At 43.6% G+C, this 25,799-nt stretch overlaps 1 protein-coding gene and 1 long non-coding RNA gene across 8 annotated transcripts in view; one reads left to right on the top strand and one right to left on the bottom strand.

Annotated features, from left to right (window-relative positions):
* mdfic (MyoD family inhibitor domain containing) overlaps positions 1–15,514 on the bottom strand; it is a 150,263-nt gene extending 134,749 nt beyond the window's left edge. For 2 of the 7 annotated variants that reach the window (XM_037121372.1, XM_037121373.1), the window contains exons 1-4: positions 15,007–15,511; positions 14,543–14,705; positions 12,488–12,598; positions 10–393 (exon numbers count right to left, since the gene is read on the bottom strand). In XM_037121372.1, coding sequence (XP_036977267.1) covers positions 10–393; positions 12,488–12,598; positions 14,543–14,636 — 589 coding nt within the window. In that variant the 5' untranslated portion in view covers positions 14,637–14,705; positions 15,007–15,511. Of the gene's footprint in view, positions 1–9; positions 394–12,487; positions 12,599–14,542; positions 14,706–15,006 lie in introns of all 7 variants that reach the window. The other 5 variants (XR_005078851.1, XM_037121371.1, XM_037121375.1 and 2 more) reach the window with 5 other exon arrangements.
* A 72-nt stretch (positions 15,515–15,586) lies between these two features.
* LOC119032327 lies at positions 15,587–24,825 on the top strand. Its single transcript, XR_005078853.1, has 3 exons — positions 15,587–15,839; positions 17,144–17,215; positions 24,703–24,825. It is a non-coding gene; the product is annotated as an uncharacterized LOC119032327 (long non-coding RNA).
* The last annotated feature ends 974 nt before the right edge of the window (positions 24,826–25,799 follow it).

The raw sequence follows: 25,799 nt of genomic DNA, 5'->3' as shown, positions 1-25,799 counted from the left end.
GATACTCACCCTCTGGTAAAGGAGCTTTCTGTGAACCCGTAGAACTGCCTTTGCTGCGTCTGCTGCTGTCGCTGTTGACCGACAAGCTGGACCTCAACTTCCTCTGCATCCTCTGCGACACAGGCATGGATGACTGCTTCCGTGGCTGCTCTGTTGTCGTCGTCGCCACTGATCTTGTGCCAGGGCCTGACCCGCCCGTGGCGCCCGCGCCTATGCTGGCACCACAGGAGCATGTGCGCGTGGCCCCAGCCCCACCGATGCCAGGGTGGATTCCGTTGCCGTTACTCAGCGTGGGCGTGCCAGTGCTGTTGTGGCGAAAGCCGTTTTGGTCCTTGCCAGCGTCTCCCTCGGCTCGTTCAGAGGGCGCTGGTTGAGAATCCGACTGAGGTTGAGCTGGAGAGAGATATAAAGAAAAGAGGATTTCATTTTCACTCGTGTTCAGTGAAGAATTGCTGTGTAGTCTCCCCAGGATTACTTAAATCAGTATTTAAGGATAGTTTCCCTGGTGCATTTTATCTGAAATCTAAGGCTCTCAATAGAAGAAAATCAAATAAAACAGAAAATTGAAAGAAAACAGAAAAGCTGCTTGTTTATTCAAACATATACTTTTGATGTGAATGTAAAAGGACAAAACACTGAAGACAGTAAACAAAGAGCATCAAAAGGAGCAAATGGTATACTATAATAACTTTGTATCTGTACCGTCTGTACTGATGAAAAGAGTTGTGGATTCCTTTTACCCTTACGGGGCTAAACGCTTGATAACTCTAACTTTATTCCCACTTAAGAGAACTTTATCTGCACTCTTGCACTTCATACCTTTCAGTCACATACAGAGCTGCTGTAACTTGTAATGTTCAGCTCTTACAACCTGAGCACAGCTAAATAATTCTCAGCAAATCTTGCCACCCTTTCCTAACATGATAATATCGATCATATGGCAAACATTTCAACCCGCACCGACAGAAAGAAAGTGGAGAGATCCAGGAACCTCATATGTGACAGGTTCACAAAAGCCACTGCTGCAGGCAGACACATTTGTGGGAGCAGTACCCAGGTGAGTTAAGACAGTGCGCAAGGAAGAGAGATTAATGCAGTGAAAAGCGAAAGAGAGCCTGTGATACTGTGCATATACAAAATAGCTGCTGTCTGCAACGGTAATGATCTCCTTTCCTCTGAAAGCTTCGAGATGGCCTCAACTAGTCTTTGTAAGTGTATGCGTGACAGCCACAGAAAGTCAGGAGACAGCGACCTGTCTGATAAGAAAGAAGGCGAAGGATGTGAGTGAGCAAAGGCGGTGGCATTTTACTGAGAGGAACACCTGCACATTCAGCTCTACTGGGAGTTACTCCTACATTACCTTCGCTCCACATCAGAGCCACTGTGCATGTGCACGCACTGCCAGTGCATGGTTAACTTGAGAGTTTGTGAATTATTCATCTCTTTTAAGTCGCTCTGAGTGAACCATACTTATTCATTTTTTTCCTATTCTACACTTTTTATATACACATTGAACATATGGTCCCTTCACCACCAGTTGGGTCCTTTTTTAAAGCAGTGTAGCACAAGCTGAAAAAGGCAAATGTGCTGTGCATGTCAGCTGTCCAAACATCAACAATTTACCCAAAGTGGACACAACACTTAATATAGAACTTGGTAATTTCTTTCCATCTCTATTTTCTTTCAGCTCACCAACAAGTGCAATTACAGTTAACAAGAGAGGGAGCGAGCGTGGGAATCAGGGCCTCGCGCCTTTTTAACAACACATCACCCTGGGAGAGGCCGGACGTGAATGTGGATGTAAAACAAAGCAATTAAATACACACACTGGGTTTTGCCTTCTCTTCATCCAGGCTTCTGCATGCTGCTTCAATAAACAAATATACACTTTAGGGATCAGGATTCCATGCAATTTGAATTAGACAACTTGGTAGCTTACAACAGAATTCATTATGCAGTGATTTAAGGCCAGGTTGATGCATTTTCCTCTCCAAAACACAAAAGCCTTGTAGCCTGCCCATGACAATGTGGGGAGAGAGTAAAGCTTGCTAATAAGGAGGCTGAGAGTAGGCTACGTCTGCTGTTGTTCTTCACTTTTACCCCTGACAGCTGCAACTTGCTACATTATTCACTCAGTTTTACTATTTGCACCTTGCATTTTTTCACCAGTCTTTTTCATTAATGCTTAGTTAACCATCATCGTTAAGGCGGGAAAATACATACAAATACCCTAGAAGGGTTTTCTACATATCGATACAATGGGCCTTACTTAGGTGGCCAAGGATATCTTGCCTCAGCAGTAAGTTTCAAACTAAACCTGTAGTTTTACGAAGAGGTATCACAGACAGGCTACCATACCATGACGTTGGTAACTACAACCAGCTGCTCTATAGGTCACTATGTCACGCTCTCAGTTGGTAGAAAAATGTTCCCACCCCAAAGGTGTGTGAGCCAACTGGCAAAAAGGGGCCATGGCAATGGGAGGGGCCTATCACAAAAAGGCACATAGGTTCCAAATGGATTCATGTGACCAAACAGATGCACACCATTTACACCACATACCTGTGCATTGCTGTGCTGTTGTACACTCTTGTCATCATTCCACACAGCAGAGTTCCTCTCTCAATGCTTTATCCTTCTTTTCATCCAACCTGCAGTATCCACCCTATAGCAACCACAACTTTATATCCACAAGGCTGAATTTTGACATATGTGTACATCGGCACAGCTTTTGTGACTATTCACTTTTCTTATCCTGAGTCAGTTGAACTAAGTCAGCTTGCACACTGTATACATTGTATAACTATAATAAATGGGAATAATTTGTCCTCATTCCTGTTCAACAAGGTTGAATTACTATTTGCAGAATCCAGAAATGAAAATCAGAAACTCTTTGAATCACACTGCTGGTGTTTTCTCATGTTATTTGATTCCACAGATGTAGCTACAATCACAAAAAACACTAGCTGGCATTAATGGGGCTGAGAGGGGAAATGGCTCTCTATAGCTAATGATTAACATGTCCAAACTCATTTGCTAAGACTCTATCCACACACACACAGCACAGCTCGCAGCTAACACTGCACAGTCTTCAGGATTGTCCAGTCAATGCATCACAGCAAACTCCTGCCTGTCGAAAAGAATGACAGTTCCTTGACAAATCAATCACCCAGAGTATCTCACATAATAACACAGCCGTTTTTCCCCATTTAGGTTAAATGAAACAGCCGCACAAGCTCACACACACACACATAAACACATGCACAAAAAAGCCAACTCGGAGGCATAATTACCTTTCCTTTTGAGGAAGTCAAGCTTTCAATTTACCAAAGCATAAATAGTTATTAAGAAACCACCACGTAAAACCCAGAGCACATAAGCGGCGACTCAGGTTTCTGACACGCTGCAAAGCCGTAAAAAGTGGGTTCAAGTCTGAAGAGAAGTGTGCCTCAGTGGCAGGTTCCTGCATAGTCTTTATTTTTATCTTGATGAACACTGCGACTAAGATGAATGGACACTACAGAGTATTATTCATAATCATTGATCATGATAATGATGATACTGCCAGAGATGGCAGTGACAGACTTGGTAGAGTCACCACGAGACAAATGAAGACATAATGAAAGAAAGAAGAAAAACAGTAAGTCCTGCTGGAATTGTGCTACGCTGGTAGGTTGGGGATCAAAAACATTCTCTGTACATGAAGCGTAGTGAAGGAAAAATTTATAACATAAGCTCTGACTATGTGCTCAAGGGTATTTGGTTGTTTAGTGCATACAACCCAGAAAAGACTACTATATTATATATCATAAACATGTATAAAGTTTGCAAACAACATTAAATAGCTTTTATCAGAGTTTTCATAAGATTGGACTCAAAATAATATAATTGAGGATATGAAATTTTTGAACATGAAGTTTATTTTTCCTTCTTCTGAGGATTCTGCTGATAAATGCAAATTTACGCTGAGCCTGCTAATAAATCCTGACGGAACAACACAGACGCACTGCTACTCCAGTGCTCCTATAGCACTGCACCAAAACACAACCTGCATCAAGATTTTACATGAAAAACTCCCAGCAAGTTCTTAAAAAAAAGAAATCATAGAAGTTGAGCCACAAGCTCTGTGTCCCGAGATAACTGAATGCACACAACCTGACAGGTTGCATTAAAACACGATGTTTTGGAGGAAGGGCTGGACACACACATGCACACACACTTCAAATTGGACTTGTAACCTCCCTATTTTGAGCACATCAACAACTGTTGAGAGTGTACATTTGTAGTTGAATAAAACATGGTACTCTCCTACACACGCTGTCACACACATCACAGGGGAAACTAGGGGGTGAGTGCTTCTTGACTGTCTAAGCAGCATCCCAATTTGGTCCCAGCTTCTAGTAGCTGACAGCCTCAAATATCTGGGGAGCATTTTTAAAAGGCCAGTGTTTGATGGATTCATGAAGAACACACAAATATAATTGCCATTTGTCACTGCGTCTTCAGTGGCTGCGCCACACAGGGACCGAGCACCGGAGTGCCTGGAGAGCACTGGAGCTGCGCCAGAGCGGTGCGGGGGGATCGCACTGTATGTAAAACTGAGTATATAAACACCTACCTTTTTGTCACAGAAAATAGGTCCTACAGGAGGGAGCTGGAAATTGCACCCAAAAGACAGAAGAAAGAAGAGGAGGAGTATATATACGTCAAAAGCCTACTGGATCACACACACACACACACACACACACACACACACACACACACACACACACACACACAGACCTACCAGGAAGGAATATGCATGCATGCATGTCAACTGAAACAGAGCTGTATAAACAAGAATTCTAAACTAGTCAAGAACATGAACATATATCTCAGAGGTCAAACAGGGCAGTGTGGAGATTCTCATTTGCACACTGCTACGCCGAGAGTCGCAGGTAAGGCAGGGAGAGGACTGAACGCGAGCTCTGTGTTTCTAAAGCTCAGTCCTTTTTAATATTAATGCCCCTGAGATGGAGAGAAACAGGGAGAAGACAGCGGAAAAGGTGTTTGCCTAGGCTTATTAGAATGCCCATCATAGAGAGCATACAGTTATTCAAACGTCACATCATGTCAGCCAAATAAACACCACGATCCAGATCTTGTATTTATCTCCTAATAGCCATTATTACACAATGCAACGAGTTTGTGAGTTAACACTGAGTGGAATACGAGAGCGGATGAGGAACCTTTATTTTTAGCCCCAAACAGAGTACACAGTGACAGTTAGGTCTGAAATGCTAATTCTGCTAACACGGCCGGTGTATTGTTTATCTTTTTTGTGCCTCGTATTAGAAAAACATGTATATTTTCTGCTCGGCTGGCCATGTACCTGCATGATTGAAATGCTAATTTGTAAATGTGCAATGACCTAGCCAGACTCCCTCTTACCACCGCCGCCACCGCCACCACCACCACCCCCCTCCTCTCTATGCCAAAACAGCCTGAGGTATCATCTCTCCTCCTAACAAACAGCAGCGTGTGGAACAGCCCCTGCCTTTCAATCCAAAGGGATATATTTTCTCATTAGAAATTATACATCTTCCCTGTCCATATTTATAGACGCAAAACCAGGGGAATTATACTGCAGAGAGAGTGAGAGGGACAGGGAGAGAGAGAGGAAAATAGTACAATGAATGTTATTACAAAGGGCTCTGATTGAAATTTTCCTTGGGCATATCAAAGCCTCGTTTACCGTTTGACCTTCCAAACTACAGGACAAGGACTTTCTTTATTGTCAAGAAGGACGCATTGCAAGGAACAGACAAGCGACTCATCGTTCGAGTGTCCCAGCACAACAAAACCCAGCAACTGTGATTAGCATCAATATAATGCATATATCAGAGGTGTGAAATGAGAGCAAATTAGCGATGTCAACCTGCAACCAAGAACTACCATTTGATTAGAAAATCAGACTCCTGTTAGCGCAAAGATGTGGGTCCCATGCAAACCTCAGCGGCGTTTGCACAGAGTGGACAGCGACCTGACACGGGCTAACAGAAATGTCACTCGTTCCAACAGACATGAATAAAAATGTGACTCCAGACATCACACAGCAATCCTGGTCCTGTCAGTTCGTACGCACACCTCACGATGTTTTGTATTTATCCAAGATAAAACGATGATGATGGCAGCGGCACGGATGGCGATGATGACCGCTGAGGATAGCTAAATTACCTGCTCTGATATTGGATCCTCATCAGCAAAAGTGACATGCTCTGTATGTGTGCGTGGGTGTGTTATGGGAACCTGCAACGGAACTCTATTAGCTGTCTTCACCTGTCAAGGCTGATCATATTGTGTAGCGTTTCATTTAAGTAGGAAACATCACATTCCTTGTCTGTTTTTCTAGCCCATTCCAGGACAGTCGGTCATATATTGCTCAGCTCATTTTCAGTGCCGACACACTTATTTTCCACCCTGTTTTAATTCTCTGTGACAGTCGTTCAAATTTGGCTCCTCCAACCTGCTGAAGAGAAAATGACACGTGAAGATGGAGCTTAATATTATTTCCAAACCCCCTCCTTACCACCACCGCCTCCACCCAACAAAGAGAGAAGCAGGGCGTCAGGGATTTACTAATTTCAAATTTTGCCGCTGATTGAGTGGAAAAAAATAACCCCCTCGGACCTTGTTCTGCTTAATTACATTTTACAGTAGCAAAGGCAACTTGAAAGACAAGAGCTTGATTTGACGACACGAACCTCTCAGCACACTCAGTGCACAAGGCTGGCTAAGGTGTGTGTGCACGTGTGTGTGTGCACAGGGGAAGGGGTGGAGGGGGAGAAGGGGGTCATCAATTATCCTTTGATTTCAAAACGGAACATTTTCCCAGATTAATATGTCTGACTGCTATCTAAATCATTGAAACTCCCAATGAGATGCCATTTTCTCTTACATGAATCACGTTGAGGGGGAAGTCATTCACAGTCGGCTCCTCCACCCCTCCGCCACCCCCAAGCTCCGACCACAGAAGTCTCTGGTCTCTCCAGTGTTGTGTGGAATTTGGCATGGTGCTAATTTGAGTGCTACTAATGTAGCAGAACGCCAAGACATCAAGGAGCGCTCAAAAGCCTTACAACCTGGCTGCTGTGAGAGACACTAAATAGTGCCTTATTCTCTTCCTCTCCTCATTTCGGAGATGAATTTGTACAAGCCTGTTTCTGCATTAAGCTTTGTCAAGCACCTTTTATTCTCCCTCATCTGCTCCTCACCATCCGAGAGGGGAGAGGAGTGTGGTAAAAAAGACAGCTCGGGTGCAGTATCTTTAAAAAGCTGCACATCTTGCACGGATTTAGACTTTACACGGCTAGCTACCACAATTTCTAGAAAGATCAATTATGACGTGACTCAGAGCAGGCCTGAGGGAGCTGCCAGGCTCCATACTCCAAAAACATGCTCCACCCTCTCCTCGCTGACGACTCAAAACAAAACCGGAGCAACAGAGCGGGAGTGAATGGGAGGGGAAGAAGGGGGAATGGGGGTATTTTCAGTTTCAGTTACATCGATGACTCAAATATTCCACCGGCTTCAAAATCTCCTCGCTGAAGTAGAAGTTCCACAGGAAACTTGTTTGAAATTCAACGGCAGGCGCGCAGATGTGCACATGCGCACAGTCGAACTTGTGCACATATACATAAAAAAAGGCATGCAAAGCAGCAGACAGAGTCAACCACACACCGAATAAATACAGTGTTCAGTCAGAGATGAGGATCTGGCAGCAGCTCCACCACTCCCTAAAAGTCAAAATACAGCTGAGGTCTGTCTCCGGGTCAGAGAGGGGATAGACAGTCTATCAAAATACCCCCACATCTAGTTCCTTTATTTGCTCAGTATCAATCTCAGCATTAACCCTCTGCTAATGGGACAGCTGTGGGTCAGCGCCTCGCATCTTCGGGATGCCAATCAAGGCCTTAAGCTGAGAGATCAGCCTTTGGGACAGAGGTGCTCGTCTGCCTCTGAGTGGCTTTTTAAACACGGAGACGCCCGTATCGATTTTAGCTCTAGCCTGAAAGAGAGGAGGGAGGTGGCGGTGGTGGTGCTGGGGGGATGTATAGCACTAGCCGGGGCCTGTGTTGGCTGTGGCTGTCTGCGAGTCTGGACGGGAGCCATCCCCTGGTCCCCGGTCACCCTCTGCTGATCAGGGGGGCCTGACAGAATGACCTAGCAGAGACGCACTGAACCTGCAAACACGAAGGGGGCAAGGAGCTGGAAGCTCGAGGGGGTCGGGGCTGGCGGGGGCAACATCAGCAGAGATCTCAGTAATAGAAAAGGGTTTTAACCTTAATGTTGGAGCCAAAACCCTGTTAGAGGCCAAGTAATCCCCCCTGTGCTGCTCTCATTTGAACTGTCTGATTTTTTTCTCTCTCGGCGAGTGGGTTATGAAAGGCACTGACACTGCTTTGCCTTCATCGGCTAGGGAGGCAGTAAACATGAGCCAAGCAGTGCACCTATGTCACCTGTGCTGAACAGACTAGGGAGACTACATGTCTGTTGATTTATTGTGTATATCATGGAAAAAAAAAACAACACACACAAACAAGCTGACAGGCAATGCTAAATATTAAATAACTTCTACCCCTATTAATTCAATTGTTTGTTACTTCTTACTTTGCATTCTAAAGTATCGTTATGCAATTATTTGATATACATAGCAATTAAGATATTCAATACTAGGGGTAAAGATATTTTTTGCATCAGAATTTTATCAAGATGTGAAATTTGCTGTCAAAAAAACCATGCAACCTTACGCCTGGAGAACAACATTTTTAGGCCAGAACATCTCTGTCATCTCCTCCCTCCATTTTCTCTACTGTTATAAACTTAAGGTTTTGGATGCAGGACACATTTGAGACTTCTCTCCTCCACCACTGAAGACACATGCTACACAAGATCCATTTAGGCCTGAAGGTGAATCAGTGTTAAAACAAATTGGATAGATTACTCTTAATATGCCAAAATGCACCCTTTCAAAACAATCACAGTCCATATATGTTGCCATGTATCTAACATGAGCACTTAAAAGACTGCAGTCCATGAATTGAGGTACGCATATCTAATCATTTGGCTCAAGTATTTTGAATACCTTAAAAAAAAAAAAAAATTAACAGTGAATAGGCTCGGGCACTTCGGGTAAAATATGCTAATTAACACACTTGAAATTTCCCATATGAAATCTATCTGCACCAAGACAATGAGAAAATAATTACAACAGAGGTAGAATTACAATGGCCATTTTAATCAACCCCTACACTAGCATTTCACCCTATTTATACAGTTTTTGATTCCATGACCCACTGGTAAGTAATCACTTGAAAATTACGGTTCAGTTTATAATAGGTCTACGCTTTAGACACATTATTTCTGCAGAGACAGAGCTCTGCGGGATTACGATAAAGATATGAATCTTGCATAACAACAATCACCATGCACTTCCTATAACTGAAAAAAACATTCAGGGAAAGGAAAAGCTGGCATGAGGTTAAAAAGTCTCCAAGTACTTAAACAACTTTAGAATATACATGAGGCAGAGTGTGACAGTCTGAGAATGTTGATTCCACACTTCGGTGGCAAAAGTATGTCAGCGCTGATGATGGAAATGATGATGAGGAGGCACTTGCCCTTTTGTTTCATCTTAGTCTAACTCCTCCAACAGTCTAGCATCATAACGCTTTATAGTTTTGTGTATAAATCTTAGTTGTTACACTGTGAAGGAATCTTTTCTTGCAAGAGAGATACCCTCCATTTAAACAATCCCTTTTACTGCATTTATTAGGGGTCACAAATTCACTTCCAAAAGGTCAATTCTGCGCATAGGTAATAACCTTGAAGGTGTGCCACTAAAGAGTCCAATCAGGGATTCACACAAAGGCCAGACTAATGTCTTTCTTTAAAAAAAAAAAGAAAAGAGAGCCATGTTATTTGACCTTCTTTTCTCACTACAGAATTTAACTGAGATAAAAAAAAATAAAATAACGGACCTGTTCCTCAGAAGCTAGTAAGGTCATCTTTATCAACCACAGAAGCATTTAAAAAAAAAAGGTATTTGACAATCGGGTGAATAATGTGACGATTAAACTCCTAAACTTGGTGCTGCTGGGGTGGTAGCAATTTATTCTGAGGCGGGGGCTGGAGAGCCCAGGTCCTGTTTGCAGGAGATATCAGCTGCTTGAAAACCCAGAATGGTCTCTTGAGGAATCTCTGTCGCCCCCACAAGATCCTCCCTCATCCCCCAGGACGGCGGAGCCACAGAGGAACTGTTCACTGACAACGGCCTTACAGAGAGGGCAGGATTGGACTTTTTTTTTTTGTCGAACAAATCGCAGTGGTTGCCAGGCCTTTGAACTTTTTTTCCACCAATTGAATCTTTGACAGTTCATAACAATAATTTTACTTTTTTAGGTCAGACTGATGATCAGTTGTGTGATTGCTGACTCTGGGCTTAATACACTATACATTCCATACAGTCTTAAATGTAAGTGGAAACGCTGCTTTGTTTACTTTCCTGTTTTGGAGGGGGATCCGCTGGTTAAAAAGACAGCATGTCAAAACAATACTATCCTAGTTAAAATAGGATATGTGCTGTTATTACAACAGTACAATAGGCTTCCTCTTGTTGTGAAAAGTCACCCACCACACACTGTACACAGGCTTTAAGTCAGACATCGAGCGGGGGGAAAAACGGCGAAGGCCAGGATGTAGGCAGGGAGATGATTTCTTATTGATTTCCTGTTTCTGCAGTGAAGAGGGCTCTCAATTACCCACGCCGGCGAGCAATCTGATTGGCCACCTCAATAAACAACAGTGAGACGAAGGCGCAAACAGGCTGACTTGAGCCCCCTCCTTCAAAGTTTCCAACAAATTTAACCACAAACAGACACGCATACATTTAACTCTCACAAAGATTATCATAGCACAAATTATTTGCCTTTATTTGACATGACTATTTTATGTTCCTGTAACTCAAAAGAGAAGCAGCATATCTTCCTCGCACTGAAATTCCCTTACCAGACTGTGTCAGTGTGTGTGCGTGTGTGTGTACGACAGAGTATGTGTGGATGTTGGGGAAGGAGGGGGATGACATCAATTACAACGCAAAACTGTTGTCACAGGGGCTTATCTGCTGAGATGAAAGAAAAGCATGCCTCCCTCCAGAAGTGCAACACTCCACACACCTGCCAAGCTAAAAAGACCTCTTGACAGAAAATCTTTTTTTTCTTCTTTTTTTTTTTTTTTTGTGCAACTGAATCTCTTTTCCTCCTCCCTGATTCAGTAAACAAGCCACCGGCAAGTCATTAAGCTTAATACTGAAAAAAAAACAAAAGAGGCAGGAAAAGGCGCCCTGGAAAAGTTAACAACCTAGAAACAAAAGAACTGTTGTGTCAAATGCAAACACAATCCTTATTATAGCTAGGCACTTACATGGATGGAAGCAATCAGCTGCTATTAGCCTCTGCTGACACATCTCACTCTTCTTAAGAACAATAAAAGACATACACACACAAAGCTTTCAGCTAGTTTCCTTTTGTGACCTGCGATCCATAGCTCAGTATCAAGTCATTTGTACTGAACAAGAGTGCATCTAGGCTCAATTAGACCTGCTAATAACTCAAGCAGTTTGATGCCAAATAATTGTTTCATAAAAACCTCCCCGTGTCAAGACATTTGCATAATACAATGTGATTATTTCAGGGTTACAATACAATCTTCGCAAGTTATGAAATCAGATTATCAGATGCAGAAACCATCATTTTAAAATCGAAAACTTATGTGACTGTTATGGTAGAATACTGCCAGGAACAATAAACTCCTGTCAAGCTGTCTCAGCCTGAAACTGAATGACACTGTTCAACAGAAAAACGCCTCAAGCTGCTGGCGTAAGTCCTCTCCAATAGGTAAATGTTTGGTAATGGGTAGAAACACTGTGGCTAAGATGCAATCAGTGCGTTAAAATGGCCAATGCCAGAACCACAAACAGGATTTCCCCTACTTCCAAAACAGAGGGGCTGAGGGTTGGAAGAAGAAGCCAAAGAAATGGAGACATGATAGCCAAGTCTCAGTTATTATGGTGGAATGAGAGAGTGCACGCATGTTGACACTTACTCGCCAAAAGGCCTCGCTGCTATCGTGATATTATTTTAAATGGAAACACTGAAGCTAATATTTAGGTAGGCCTACTGACCCTGCCTCATGCATGTAAAAAATCTGCAACTGTCACAAAAAAAAAAAACTGGTCTTGACAGTCGGAGCATGTTCACTAAAAAGGGACGAAACTGAAATGAAATAAAACACTGCTAACCGGCAGTTAAGCTCGACCATCTGACCAAGCAGGCAAGAAATATGTGAATCATTTTCACTCAATTAAATGCCTCATTGTTGTTTATCATTAAAAATAACACCAAGATATCCTGCTGTCCGCCCACAGCTTTCCCAGGTCGTTAAAACTTACTTCTTACAGGCTCGCAATAATTAGGCTTCTCCTCGGTCACGTGACTTTGTCCTTCAGAGGCTGGTTTCCTGGGAGATGGTCGTCGTCCTGATGATTCACTGTCACAAGCATCTAGGATCACAAGCATTGAGAGTTAAACATGGTTGAGGAAGAAAAACCTGTTGCACACAAAGTTAAAGCAGCAAAATATTATGCTGCATAGTGACCAAAAGGGAGGACTTTTCGACTGTTTACCTTAATGTTATCCTATTACCAGCTCAACTGTTCTAAATGAATGTGTATTATGGCCATCCCTCCTAAAACAGATGTAAACTTTTACAGCAGGGTCAGCCACAGTGGACAAAATATCAGGGACAGCTGGAGGAGCCAGAGGTGCAGAGGCCGCTCGGCCTATTTTTGCCAGAAAAAGCACAGGCCGCTGGCAAATGGTTGCACAACATGGTGGGGCGGTTCAGGTAAAGGCCTTGCCAGAGCTCTGGATCTCATTTTCTCTCCTTCTGTTCCCGGGTGTGCTCTACCTGCCAAGCCTCCTCTCGCTGCCATAAAGGCTGCATTCATCTAAATTGGAAAAAGTATGTGGGCAAAAAACTTTCTAGGCCTGATAGCTGTGCAAAAAAAAAACACAAGAGACAGTCCACTCATCTCTCTCTGAGCCGTGTGGCTTCTGGCTTCTTCACTTCAAGACTCGCTGACACTCTGCCCATTACACACTGCTGCTTTGTTCAGTAAATAAACCTTCCACAATGACTTTATTCACTGGTTTGATGCCAGATGCCTGCTCACAGCACACACATCTTCTCACAGCCTGCAGATTTTACAGGAACATACTGTGTCTCCTTGAGACACATTTGCTTCAGTTCTACAAAAAAAAGACTGGTGGTGAAGGATGATTCAGCAAAAGCTAGCAATCACGTTTACCAAAGCTTGATGCGTTTGTTCCAATGCTACAACACTCTCTGTTTGTAAGCAGTGATGGATGACAGGAGTGGGACGGATGGGCGCAGGCCGGCAGCCCTAGATAGATGTGGCACATATCTCAGCTAGGAGCTGATGTATGGTAGCGGCAGTTGCGTTAGCAGCAGCACTGTGTGATGCATCGCAGTATTTAGTGATCACAGTTAGAAATAAATTGCTCTATTCTCAGTACATCCACAGTCCCCTGAGAGGGGAAATCCAGTCTTAACTGCAAGCGCCTTTGAAGGTCCAGTGAAAATCCATTCGCAATCCAGCAGCCCCAGTGATTGCTTACTTTGTCCTACTTTGCTATTTTTTGACAGTGCCATAATGATGCTTGGTATAAATAGGATGGTTAACGGTTCATTGCTTGTTTGAAGAAAAATGAAAAGGGGGTGTGGGGATAAGCTTATTTTACATGTGATAATCTTAGGGGCAACTAGAAAGTTAATTAAAAACTATAATTGGCTGTGGTTGCTGTTAATAGTCACCAGGGCGTTTCTTCAGACTTTATTGAGGGGGAAAAAAGCAAAAACATTATCAAGGCTTAACACTGGCACACACAGATACTGATGTATCCTAAAAGTCACACGAATGTAATTTTAAAAAAGACAAGGCTCATATTGTCTCCAGCACACTGTTAATATGCGTTCAGTGGCTGATTTTCTATATGCTCACTGTTTTCTTTTTTCTTGTTTTCTCCCATGTTTGGCTGTACAGGCGACATGCGTGCTTGACGAAATGTGTCAAGCGATATTAATAGCTCAGTTTCATTGCTGGTACACTGGCAGCGCGGGGGAAGAACTTCACGTACACGCGATCCGTGGATCCCTATTATGTTGCCAACATCTGCAGTTACATTTTTAGATTGCGAACCACAAGAACTTGCAGAATTATGTTGCTAGGTGTGAACCACAGCAGGGCAGCAGGACATATTTACACACTGGCAGGCGATGACTTCCCACTTAACACTCAAAATCATCTCCCTGAAGGTCCTCTGGGACCCCCTCTCATGGCCCCCAGGGTGCCCCAAACCCCAAAGGTCACCCTTAATTTAACTTATATCGCTCCCCCTTTGCTATTCTTGTGTGCACTCCTTACCTTGTGAGGCTGACAGCAGGGGACTTGTCTCTTGCTGAGGGCCCTTCCCTGGCCCTGCCGGCCCATCCGGAGGAAAGACGGTCTCCTTGGACATGAGACACCCGTCTTTTTGCGGACACACACAAGGCAGAAGAAGTTCCTCCCTTTTCCTCAGCCCTCAGCGCTGTCAAACACAATGTCTCACCATGAGAAAGACACACAAGAGTCACACGGCGCGGGTCACTTACTCAACTTGAGAAAGTCGTCTGCTCAGAAAGTGACGTCGAGCCGCAGTAAAAACCTAGTGGAAATTTCCCCTTCTCTCGGTTTCTTCTTCACACACACACACGCACACACACACACACACACCTCTTGCTGAGAGACTCCCATGTGCAAACTCTCTCAAAATTAAAAAGCGACGGACTCTCGCTAAGAAGTTCTGTGAAAAGCCAGGGCGGACATGTTGTTTAAGTAGCATAACTTACCTTTCAAACATGACAACTCCCTCGCCTCAAAGCTGAATTATTCGCATCCTTCCTCCCTTCCTTCCTTCAAACTCTTTTCTCCCGAGTCGCTGGGGGAGAAAACAACAAAACACACAGAGAGAGTAACTTCAAGTCCCACTAAAAAGTTCTCCTGTGACTTTTTTTGTTGTTGTCAAGTTTTGTCCCGGTCTGACTTTGGTCCGGACGCTGTTGACGCATTAACAAAATATATCAATAATAGTCGTGACGACGCCTCCGACGCTCAGTGGCGGTAGTTTTCTGAGGAAAGCTGAGGCTCGAACATTTTCATCATATCCGGATTCCTGTAGAGCAGCCAGTCAAGCTGCTCTCCTCTGCCTCCGCGAGAAAAACCCTCCCTGAACTCCCGTCTTTCAAGATAAAGTTGGGAAAAAGTATGAGAAGTGAAAGAAAACATGATTAAAATATGAAAAAAATAAATTCTCCATTATATTGTGTGAAAATGTAGTAAAAATAAGATAAAGATGATAAAATATATATCTGTCATATTCAATGGCGCGTTATAAAACGTGAAATAAAAATGGTCAGACTTACACGTCAGTGTTCTTGCATGTAATTGGTCAGTTGTCAGGAGGCTTTTAATTTTTATCACGTGACCCAATTATGAAATTCACCTGATAATCACTGAGGAGGACTGAGATGTGCTGGAAAACCTCTGAAACAAGTAAGTTGGTCCTTGTCTGGAGTTGTGATCTGTTGCAGGACCTGATTATTACTAACTTATATTACAGTTTATTTCATTCACAACTTTGTTATGTGAAATAAGTCTCTGACATCACAGGAAGACAAAAGAGGTAATCATTCAAAATGTCACTTGTGTTTTTATAAGCATTTGTTAACTAAAATCTTTGATTTAAAAGTTGTAATATGATGAATAACACTACTGTCTGCTACAGCTGTGGATCAGGGGTCGAGCCAGCATCTTGTTATTTAAAGGTTGCTAGTTCAATTCCCCTGGTCTATATGTCAAAGTGTCCTTGGACAAGATACTGAACCCCAAATTGCTCCTGATGTGCTGGTCAGCACCTTGCATGGCAGCCACCACCATCAGTGTATGAATGGATGACTTACTGTAAGTCGCTTTGGACAAAAGCGTCTGCTAAATGCCCTAAAATGTTAATGTACTGTTGGGGTTAAGGTGCATATATAATATTGTTTTATCAGCTTGACAGTTCATACCGTCTCTTAATTTTAAGAATCTTATATTATCTTATAAACATGGGTACATAGCCCACAATGGAATTAACTAAGTTCTATATCTGTGATTTTGTTGGATGTATGCTACTTTTAAAGCAGCACCACCCCTCCCAAATCCCAAATGGTGTGAGTTGAATAAGTTTGGAATTCAGTAACAGTTAATCAGTAAAGAGCTTTAAAGTAAGTTTGAAGTAAACCCTGGTGTTTGTTCAGTGCATATGTGCCTTCTAAGGATGCCCTTTCTGTTTTCTGTTGCCCCACTGCATCCAGCTGGTGCCCTTTTTCCATTTTTTGCCCCTGCCCCTCCAACATCCTGAGCCCGCCACTGCTGTAGGTTAAGGTTAAGTCTAATTTTACTCCCCACAGAGCTGGGCCTCAGTGAAACCTCCGCTATCTGAAGTTTTGGCGGTTGGATCCTCGTCGTCCGTGGGTCTAAACTCAGCCCCTGGCCAACCCTATCTCTATGAAGGACAGGAACAAAACTACTGGAAAGTTAGCCAACATGAGTAAAAGTTTGACCAACTTTAAATACACCCCAGAGTTACAATCTAAACAACCTCTTTCGCTCTATTTCGATTCATATATAATTCATTTTAGATAAATGGCGAGGCAGCCCCATGCTGTGTCCTCTGTGTAGTCAGTGGGGTATTGTTTAGTGCAGTGTCTTGCTGATTGCCATCATAGCCATTGAACCCTATTGGTAACAGTATAAGTGAGATTTAAGCCTTGGTAACATGAGAGTGTGGAGGTGATTGATGTGAAATATGCCCTCCCTCATTGACTGGCTGAACTCCATTTTCTGCTCCTAATGCAGAAATCACTCCAGGTCCCCAGCATAATGATTTACGATGAATCTGTGTCAATGTTGAACTCGGCAAACCCCACGTAATCCATCTTGCAGATATACCTACCTACCCCGCCCCACCATGCCTGCTCTCGCCCGCCCCGTCCCCCCTGCCTCCGCGACGGGAAGGTAAGGAATGCGTCTCTCTCCCTCTCTCTCCGTCTATAAGTGTTGAATCCATTACAGGGCTGATGTGTAATCACAGAGGACCTCTGTGCCCCCTCAGACTGTAATTACCTGGATACAGATACTCCCTCACTCCATCCCCTAGAGCTGCTCAAAGCCAAGAACTCTGTTAACCAGCATGCAGCGCTTTCAGCCTGCCTATCTGGGTGGCAATGTGGAGATAGATTTGAGAGATGGGGCCTGTAGGAAAAAAAATCAGGGATAAAATTGCATTTAAGTAATGGGATTTTGACCTTGCAGTGTGTAATGGCCATAGTTCACCTCGGAGATTGAATCATGCACAGAGCAAATCAAAGCCTGCACCTCTAAAAACTGACTGCGGAGACCCCACCCCCCCAACATATGGTAATCTTTTGCGGACTGCACATGCAACATGACTGCACCGTGAAATCAACCCCCGTTGTCTGTCTTTGTCTCTCTTACACAGTGACATCGCTGTTGCTGCTGACAAACATTATCTTGTGTGTGATCATGTGCACAGTGTCATCCCCCACTCCCCCCCCAACCGAAACCTCCCTCAAAATAAGTCAAAGTGGATGCTGGCTGTGTAGACACAGTAGGCTGTCACACTGTGTCAAGCGTCGGTGTCAGCGTTGCATCTGTTGCAGTCACATCTCAGAAGACACAAGGAAACGTCTCTCTGTTGACTTCATCTGTTTGTTTGGCAGCCTGCCTGATTGCTGGAGTGTGCACTGCGCGAGGGGAAAGCGCCGGCTCAGTCGGTGCACATGCTGCCGTCAAGCCTAATCCTCCTTTCGCCGGCCGCAAACAAACACGCATCTCTGTTTGTGGCTTTCCCCTGGCGCACACATCCACACACACACCCTAAAAATTGCCCCGCTGCAAGCTCACACACACTGCAGTAATCCAAGCATCCCGAGTCTTTGTGGCTAGTCTTTGATACATTTTATGAACACAATAACACAACATGAACGTTTACAAGCAGAGGTTTTGTAAGAATTTTGCTTATTCTTGCAGCGAGTTAGATGAAGTGATTGATACCACTCACTTTCCCAAAATCATTTAACTCTTCCCCTAATACACTGGTAATTGCTTGAGTGGAAGAGTCTGAGCAGTCCACTTGTTTTTTTTTTTTCCTGATACACCTTTATCATTAACTGGGAGCTTCTCATGAACCCACATTTGTTTTTTGTAAAAACTTTTGCAGAAACTGAGCTAGAAATGAGAAATGGCTGCAGGACCGAACATCTGTAATTATCCCTAATGAGCTTATTCCTCAGCAGGCTGCTATTCTAATGGAAATGCAAAAGTTGGCCCGCGTTGGCCTTTGCGTCAACTTTAATGGCCAGGCGAAAGAGTTGAGGCGTCGCTTTGAACAGCAAGAACCAGCACCTGTACCTGATCAAATCTTCAAAGATTTTACACACAATTCGACGCAGAATGAGTCGAACTTAATAAGTAAGGCTTTTTGAAGCTGACCGTGACACCAGCTGAACCCTGACGCCCTCGCATGATTAATAGCATTATGGTAAGTCCTTTTTTTTTTCTTTCTTTCTTTTTTTTTTCAAGTAAAGGATTGTTTGAGGCTGTCTGATCAAAACATTCAACCTTTTATTGGTCCAACTGTCAAAGAAGGCCGACTTGAATCATTCTGTCTGAATGGGGAATGGACATGAATAGAGGGCATGAATTGATGGACTCATTAAAGAAGAATCTCTCTGTGATCAGAATGATGCCTGTTACTGCAATTGATTAGTGTTTCAATACAAACAAACACCCTATTCCTCAAGGAACAGGGACCCCAGGAGCTGGATAATGACTGACTTTCTGCTTATACAGCCGCACATCTGGACTCCAAGTTTGGAGTGAGAAGAGCGCACATAATCAGTTGCAAATGTTCACACAAACGGACCAGACTTCATAAATATGTATCTCCTCGGATAAAGAAAGGAGAACAGCAGGTGATTGACGATTAATACTGACGTTCGAAACAAAAGAGCCCACTCGGCAGGTTATCACAATAACTCGGGCCAGCCGATGCGAAATCCACATGTGAGGAAGACGCCTGTGCCACAGCTTTAGAGAGGATCCAAAATGGCTTCCGTCGGCTCCTGGAAGAAAATGAGATCAAAGTTGACACCCACGTGTGATTAATTTCACTTTATTGACAATCATCCAAAGCCAGCGAGACGTAAACTGCAGTTGACCCGTCACTCAGGCTCATTCCCCTCGCGCTGAGGATACGTGGAAACCGGAGAAAGGAGGAATCTGCCCAAACTCAAAAGCAAGGACGACTTGATGTGAGGAACCTCGCACATTTCGCGCATGCCGTCACCGTCTCTGCCTCTCGTTAGCCACCTCAGCATCATAACACGTGGAACAAACACATCCTCCATGATGACACATTACACCGTGGGAGTGAGTTATAACATGCTGCTTTACATTACGCGCATGCCACTCAAGCTTACGCAGGCGTTCACTTATCGGGCTATATTGTGACAATTGATGCAGTGTTACAAGTTCGTGACAGAGATGACTTGCAGCTGCTTATGCGATCTGAACCTTCAGGCACACACTTAGTGAGAGAAGGATCACTGCAACTGTGAATGAGGGGTAGCAGCTTAATGTTTCAGTGAAACCGTCTTGTTTTCTCAGATGTCATTTCTGCAAAATGAATGGATTCAGTATCTGCAAGTGATAAGCTTCTCGCGCCTCAAAGTTTTTGCGTCTCCTTCGTCCTTTCCCGCCTTTGTTGTCCAACGTGGAATGATAATCAAAAGCGTCAGACTGTTTGGATTTCTAGGATCCTTCGCAGATTTGCGATTACCATAAAACCATAAGCCAAGCTAAAGCGACACTGGCTAAAATCGCAGTGGGATGCTTATTTGTTAAGGCGTGAAGCCTCATAGCCTGGGTCCTGCTTTCAGCTTGCTCACACAGTGCCAGCATGTACCCCTGAGTCCTGTTAGCAAAGCCCCTCGGGTTGCGGCGGAGCAATTTTTACTTGTGCACGTGAACACAAACGCACAAAATGATACACAAACACAAATATGATCCGGTAGCCATGCAATAACTCCCCTCTCTCTTTCTCACACACACACGCATACACACACACACACACTCCTCCACCGTCTACAAACATACCTATTTCTTGATTAATTGGATGCCCTGCCTAAGCTTCCCAGATTAGGCTTTGACATAGGTTATAATTAAATAAGACAAATTCAGGAAGTGTACGAAATCTCTCATTTCCCGAGCCGAAAATGTGAGTTTTAATTTACCTCATGCCGAGACGAGCTGTGGTCACCTGCAGAGAGCCAATTCAACGCGCATCGCTCGGCGCATGATGTCTGGCTCGGACAGAATGCGTCATTAAAATAAACCCCCGATGCCAATTTATGGAACAGCGGTCAAATATTTATCCAGTTGATGAGCTGGGCTGTGTGTTCCTCGCTGACAATAATTAAAGACAAACCCCGAGCTAAAGGTGAGCGGCAGCCATGACATCACTTCACGATGGCGGCTCAGATGGCCTGGTTTGAGCAGTGGACAATGCAAGAAAAAAAAAAGCTCAAATTTGCATTATTTTCCTTTTTGTGAGTCATGCATGATAAGTAGAAAGGGAGGCTGGATGCAGCTGGTTGTTTCTTCCTGTTAGCATGTGTGGGTAAACATCCTAAATGTCAGAGTCACTGCTATCCAAACCAATTTAACCTCCTCAACAGCTGCGGTGAGTAATAAGCACAGTCAGTGTGGGAGGGGGGGGAAATAAGTGAGTTTGCCTTGTTGATCTGAACCTTTCACCTCCACCAAAGCACGACCCCGTCCCCGCTCGACATGGCACGGTGGAATATCAGCCTAATTCTCTCATCTGGAAAAAGGACTACATTTCCCCCCACGTCTTCCACCGCGCACACAACAGACTTCAAAGACGTGAGAATGAGCCTCGATGCCCTTATTCCCCTATGGTTGCCTGCTGCCTCCTCGGCGGAAGCTATTGAGACGTAGTCATGAATGGGTATGAATGGGGCCCTGGGTTGTGTGCTGTGGGAAGGGGGCCTGTTGTGAGAGCTGGGGTTTCTCAGACAGGGATCACAGCCCGAGGTGCTGCGTGTGTCCAATGAACAGCGCTGAGCACCCTGGGATAACAATGAGAGCAGAGCAGTTCTGAAAATCAATAAACTGCTGGAGCTCTCCGTATAGTCTCCCTCATAGAGAAATAACAGCACGCCGGAGTCGATCCGTGTCTCTTTCTCTCTCTTTTCTTTTTTTTTCATGTCTATCTCTTTTAACGCTTTCTGTCTCATTGGCTTTTGTTTTAAATCAAAAACACAGTCGTATAAAAAAATCACAAAATCAGGTCAACAAAGTGCACGCAGTAAACACTAACTCCTATTCATTTAATCTTCGTGCATTGAGGATATTTTCTATACGTTTTCATCTAAATACAGCCCTTATAAATGTCACATCTAATCCACGGACTCACAGCCTTAACGCGCAGATTGCGAGACGTGCATGGAAACAAGTCAGGACGGGAGAAAAGGGGGGATTTTGTAAATCTCCCATCAAAGTTGTCTAATTATGTTAATCAAGAATTCTCCAAATGTCAGCGTTGCTGGAGAGGATGAGATTTGGAGAGAGAGCACTGTAAATGATGAACCAACCAATCAGCTGGACCACAATGATAGTAATGACATTAATTAATTTAAGTTGGACATACAAAAGAGGCAGGCTTAAATCACGGGCACACTTCAAGAGTGAACACATGAATTAATATCAAGAATCAATTTGTTGAAAGATAAATGTTTTCTTACGCTGAATCAGCATAGATTCCCGCTCAGCGTTTATGGAAATTAAGAATTTGGCTTCCTGAATGAGAAATCTGCCATCTGGAGAGAGTGGCATCCACCAGAACTCACTGATATAATTAAATTAAGAGAAGGATGTGTGTGAAACATTTTTTTAACCACCTCTTGAATAATAAAACTGAAGAAAACTCTTGAAATATGCCTGAGCATGTACTCAAAAGAAGGGACGTTGAAGTGACGTGCAAATTCGTTCCGCGCGACACATGCTAATCTGACCTCAACACAAAGAAGATTTAATCTATTAATCTTTAAGGCATAGCTCAACATTTTGGGGAAATACGCTTTGCCTATTTGCTTTCAAGCCAATAGATGAAAAGATTATTAGCCTACTTGCAATTAAAGCCTAGACTAAAGCTAAAGCAAGCAGCTGGTTAGCTTAGCTTAGCATTAAAGTTGGAAAGAGCTAGCCAGGCAAGACCTCTAAAACTAAAAGCTAAAAATGAAATGTGGCATTCCCTCTCACCTTCCATTACATTCACATTACGATACCGCTGCTGTTCGAAATCATCTGCCACCTTAAATGGTTGCCAGTTTACACACTAGCTAAGCCTCGGTAGAAGCTGCATAGAAACAACCGTCAGAATTCTTACGCACATGAAACAATAATTTTGTACAACAACATTTTAAAATGATTAATTCACAATCGAAATAATGTTTTCAAGGAACAGGTATTTTCATTCTGCACCTTTCAACCAGCTTTGCAGATGTATTGCTTTACAAAATGACTTGTTTGCCTAAAAACTTATTTGTTGTGTAAAAAGTGTAAAAGGCGTAAAAAGCCTTGGCTATGTGCAAGACAGTTTCTCTGTCCTGCTGCTAGCACAAGGCTATTACGTTACCTGTTAACATAGCTAGGTTAGCCATTTCCCCCTGAATCCATGCTTAGCTAACCGTTGACTGGTTGTTGCTCAATATTTCCCATACAAACATAACAGTGAGTCATTTCTTTCCACCCCATTTCCTTCCGTTTCTAGTCCTCGTGCTCGCTTGCTAACCCTAGCCCTATCCAGCTAACAACAGCCACCCGTGCTTGAAATATTCCCATTGTTTCCAGTTTGAGCTTAATTTCTGTGTGAATACACGTTCGTAATAATTAAAGAAAGGTTGTAGGTTGATATGTTTTTGAATTTTTAAATACAGTATATAAAACAAAAGAATTATCAGTTAATTATTCAAGCAAAGCAGAATTTTACTGTGCGCACTGAAAGCTGCATTGAGTTTCAGTAAAGCACAGGGGCCTCTGTGGCAGAGAGGTTCTAGTGGCATACATTAAAAACAATCAAGCTGTTTATTGTGTTTGCAATAATTAGATCTTTAACAGCAGGAGACTTTTCCCTCTGATTCACTAATTTGATACAGTATCGTGTCATTGCCGTGCTCCAGGTTAGCCACATAGGGGGGAAAGATTAATTTAATCCAACACTTTATTCAGAACTCCAGGGGATCCCCGCTAAATGTTGCAATCTCTTACTATTAAATTAATGTTGTTGTTTGTTTCTTAACGGAACAAATAGGATATACTTGATGAATTAGTTCCTTTGCTGAGCAGAAAATTGGACATTTGAAATGATGCACGGCGGCGGTTGGAACATTATTAACATACCTGTGGGCAATATTGGATAACTAACAGATTGGAATTTAAATACGCTGTTATCACTTAATATTAGTGTTTATATCAATTTGATGAAGTGAGTCTTGGAGCTTGGATCTGTGATATATGATCTTTTCAAAGACACATTAATAATTTGTTAGATCTGTTGCCAGGGTGCACTTGTAATTCTTGATTACTGACTGCATGTAATGCAGATGATTAAAGCTCGCCTTTGCGTGAGTGTAAGTGGACCAGAGCGCTGGATAAAATGCCTGGTATGTGAACTTTTTTTCCGTTTTTCAAATGGTCTGACTTATTTTGTGCTTCCTGGCAGTCAGTGATGGGTCAACCGTTCTTTAGGACACGTACGCACACTATGGTATAATTCCCATAACATCACAGAACTCTCCGGAATGGGCTTGAGACAGAACAAAACATTACACCCCCATTTGCATGTCATTAGGAAAAATGGAAAGCCACCTCCCCCCCTGTGGGTTTAACCCCTTATAAATATATTTAAATATATAAATATCATGAATACATTAATTGAAATTACCCTCCACAACACAACCACTAAAAGCACGCCACAGTCCCACTAAGGAGCTGCTTTGTCTCCGGGGAGAGGTCATGCACGCGGGGCGGCCCCCACGTGCACCTGGAAACACACAAACATAAAACATTTTTTTTTAAAATCACCACGACTTGGCCGCACATTTCATCCAACTTATCCCTGACCTTCGAGTAAACACACACACACACACACACACGGAGTCTTGCACTCCACCCTCTATAAAACACTCACACAGACGTTCTTTCCTCGGACCCCCTGTCACATAATCCCCGGCCTCGTCCTGACTTTACAAACACAGACTCTCTCTCTCTCTCTCTCTCTCTCTCTCTCTCTCTCTCTCTCTCTCTCTTGTCTTTTGCTACTTTTCCTCTCCTCGCCCTCTCTCTCTCTCTCTCTCTCTCTCTCTCTCTCTCTCTCTCTCTCTGTTTTCATGGATCAGCGGAGAGAGCAATTACATCAGCGTCGGTCTGGCGGCCTGGAGATGAAGAGCTGTGTGGCTGTGGGCAAACACCTGGCCGCGGTTAGAGGGAGCAGGAGGAGTGCGATGCAGGAGGAGGAGGAGGAGATGCAGTGGAGACAGATGTGCTGCAGGTTCTTTGGGCTGTGGGGAGGCCTGAACGCACAGTGTGTGTCGGGTGGGGAGGGGGGGCACGCTGGGGGGGTTGAGTTCTGATGGAGAGAGCGCTGGAGCACAAACGTGAGAACCAACAGGATGCGTGTGTGTGTGCACATGTGTGTGCCTATTTGTAAATCGTGTGTGAGAGGTGGTGGAGTGGAGTCGGTGAAGCCCTAAAACAACCCCCCCATCACAAGCAGTTAACATTACAATCCTTCACAGCAGTCAAAACTCTGCGCCGCCAAAGTTTAGGGGCGATCCGTTCAGCTTGCGTCTGCCTTTCTACTTATTGACAGAGTCACATCCATTTGCATTACAAAAGGGGGCTGTTTGAAAATATGCACAAAACATGTCATCTCTGATAGGGCTTCAAAAAATGCTTCAAACGTGCCCCAAAAAAACTGCACGGGGAGTCAAACGTAAAGAGGACAATAGAGCGTAAAAACACGCCGCCATGGCTGAGGGATATTTAACTTTAATGACGGGAGAGGGGAAGGAGGGAAAGAAAGACATGAAACAAAGAAAATGCAGGAGTGAAAGAAGAAACAGAGCGATAGAGGGGGCGAGAGAGCGGGGTGTGCGTGTCACAGATCTGCTCTTTGACCTCAGTCTAACCTCCGACAGGCCTGAGACAGGCATGTGGTTGCCATCTGGCCTGGCTCACCACGCTGTTATACCAGCTGATTTATTCTTAAATGTTCTTTGGATTATGCTGCTGTGGCTGACTTCTTTTTTTCTTTGTTCATAGTTCACGTCGATTTTAACTCTTGCTTAAGGTGTTTCAGACGGCAACATAATAAAGCTCTTTTTTTAAATACATAAAACGTGTAAGCTGAATTTTAGTGTTTATATCAACGCAATCATCCACATTGATCTGTTTATATAAACTGCATCAGACAGTAACTACATTGGTTTAAGTT

This window comes from Acanthopagrus latus, chromosome 14 (assembly GCF_904848185.1).
Source record: "Acanthopagrus latus isolate v.2019 chromosome 14, fAcaLat1.1, whole genome shotgun sequence".
NCBI classification, from domain to species: Eukaryota; Metazoa; Chordata; class Actinopteri; order Spariformes; family Sparidae; genus Acanthopagrus; species Acanthopagrus latus.
This window is presented reverse-complemented; position numbering and strand designations above follow the sequence as displayed.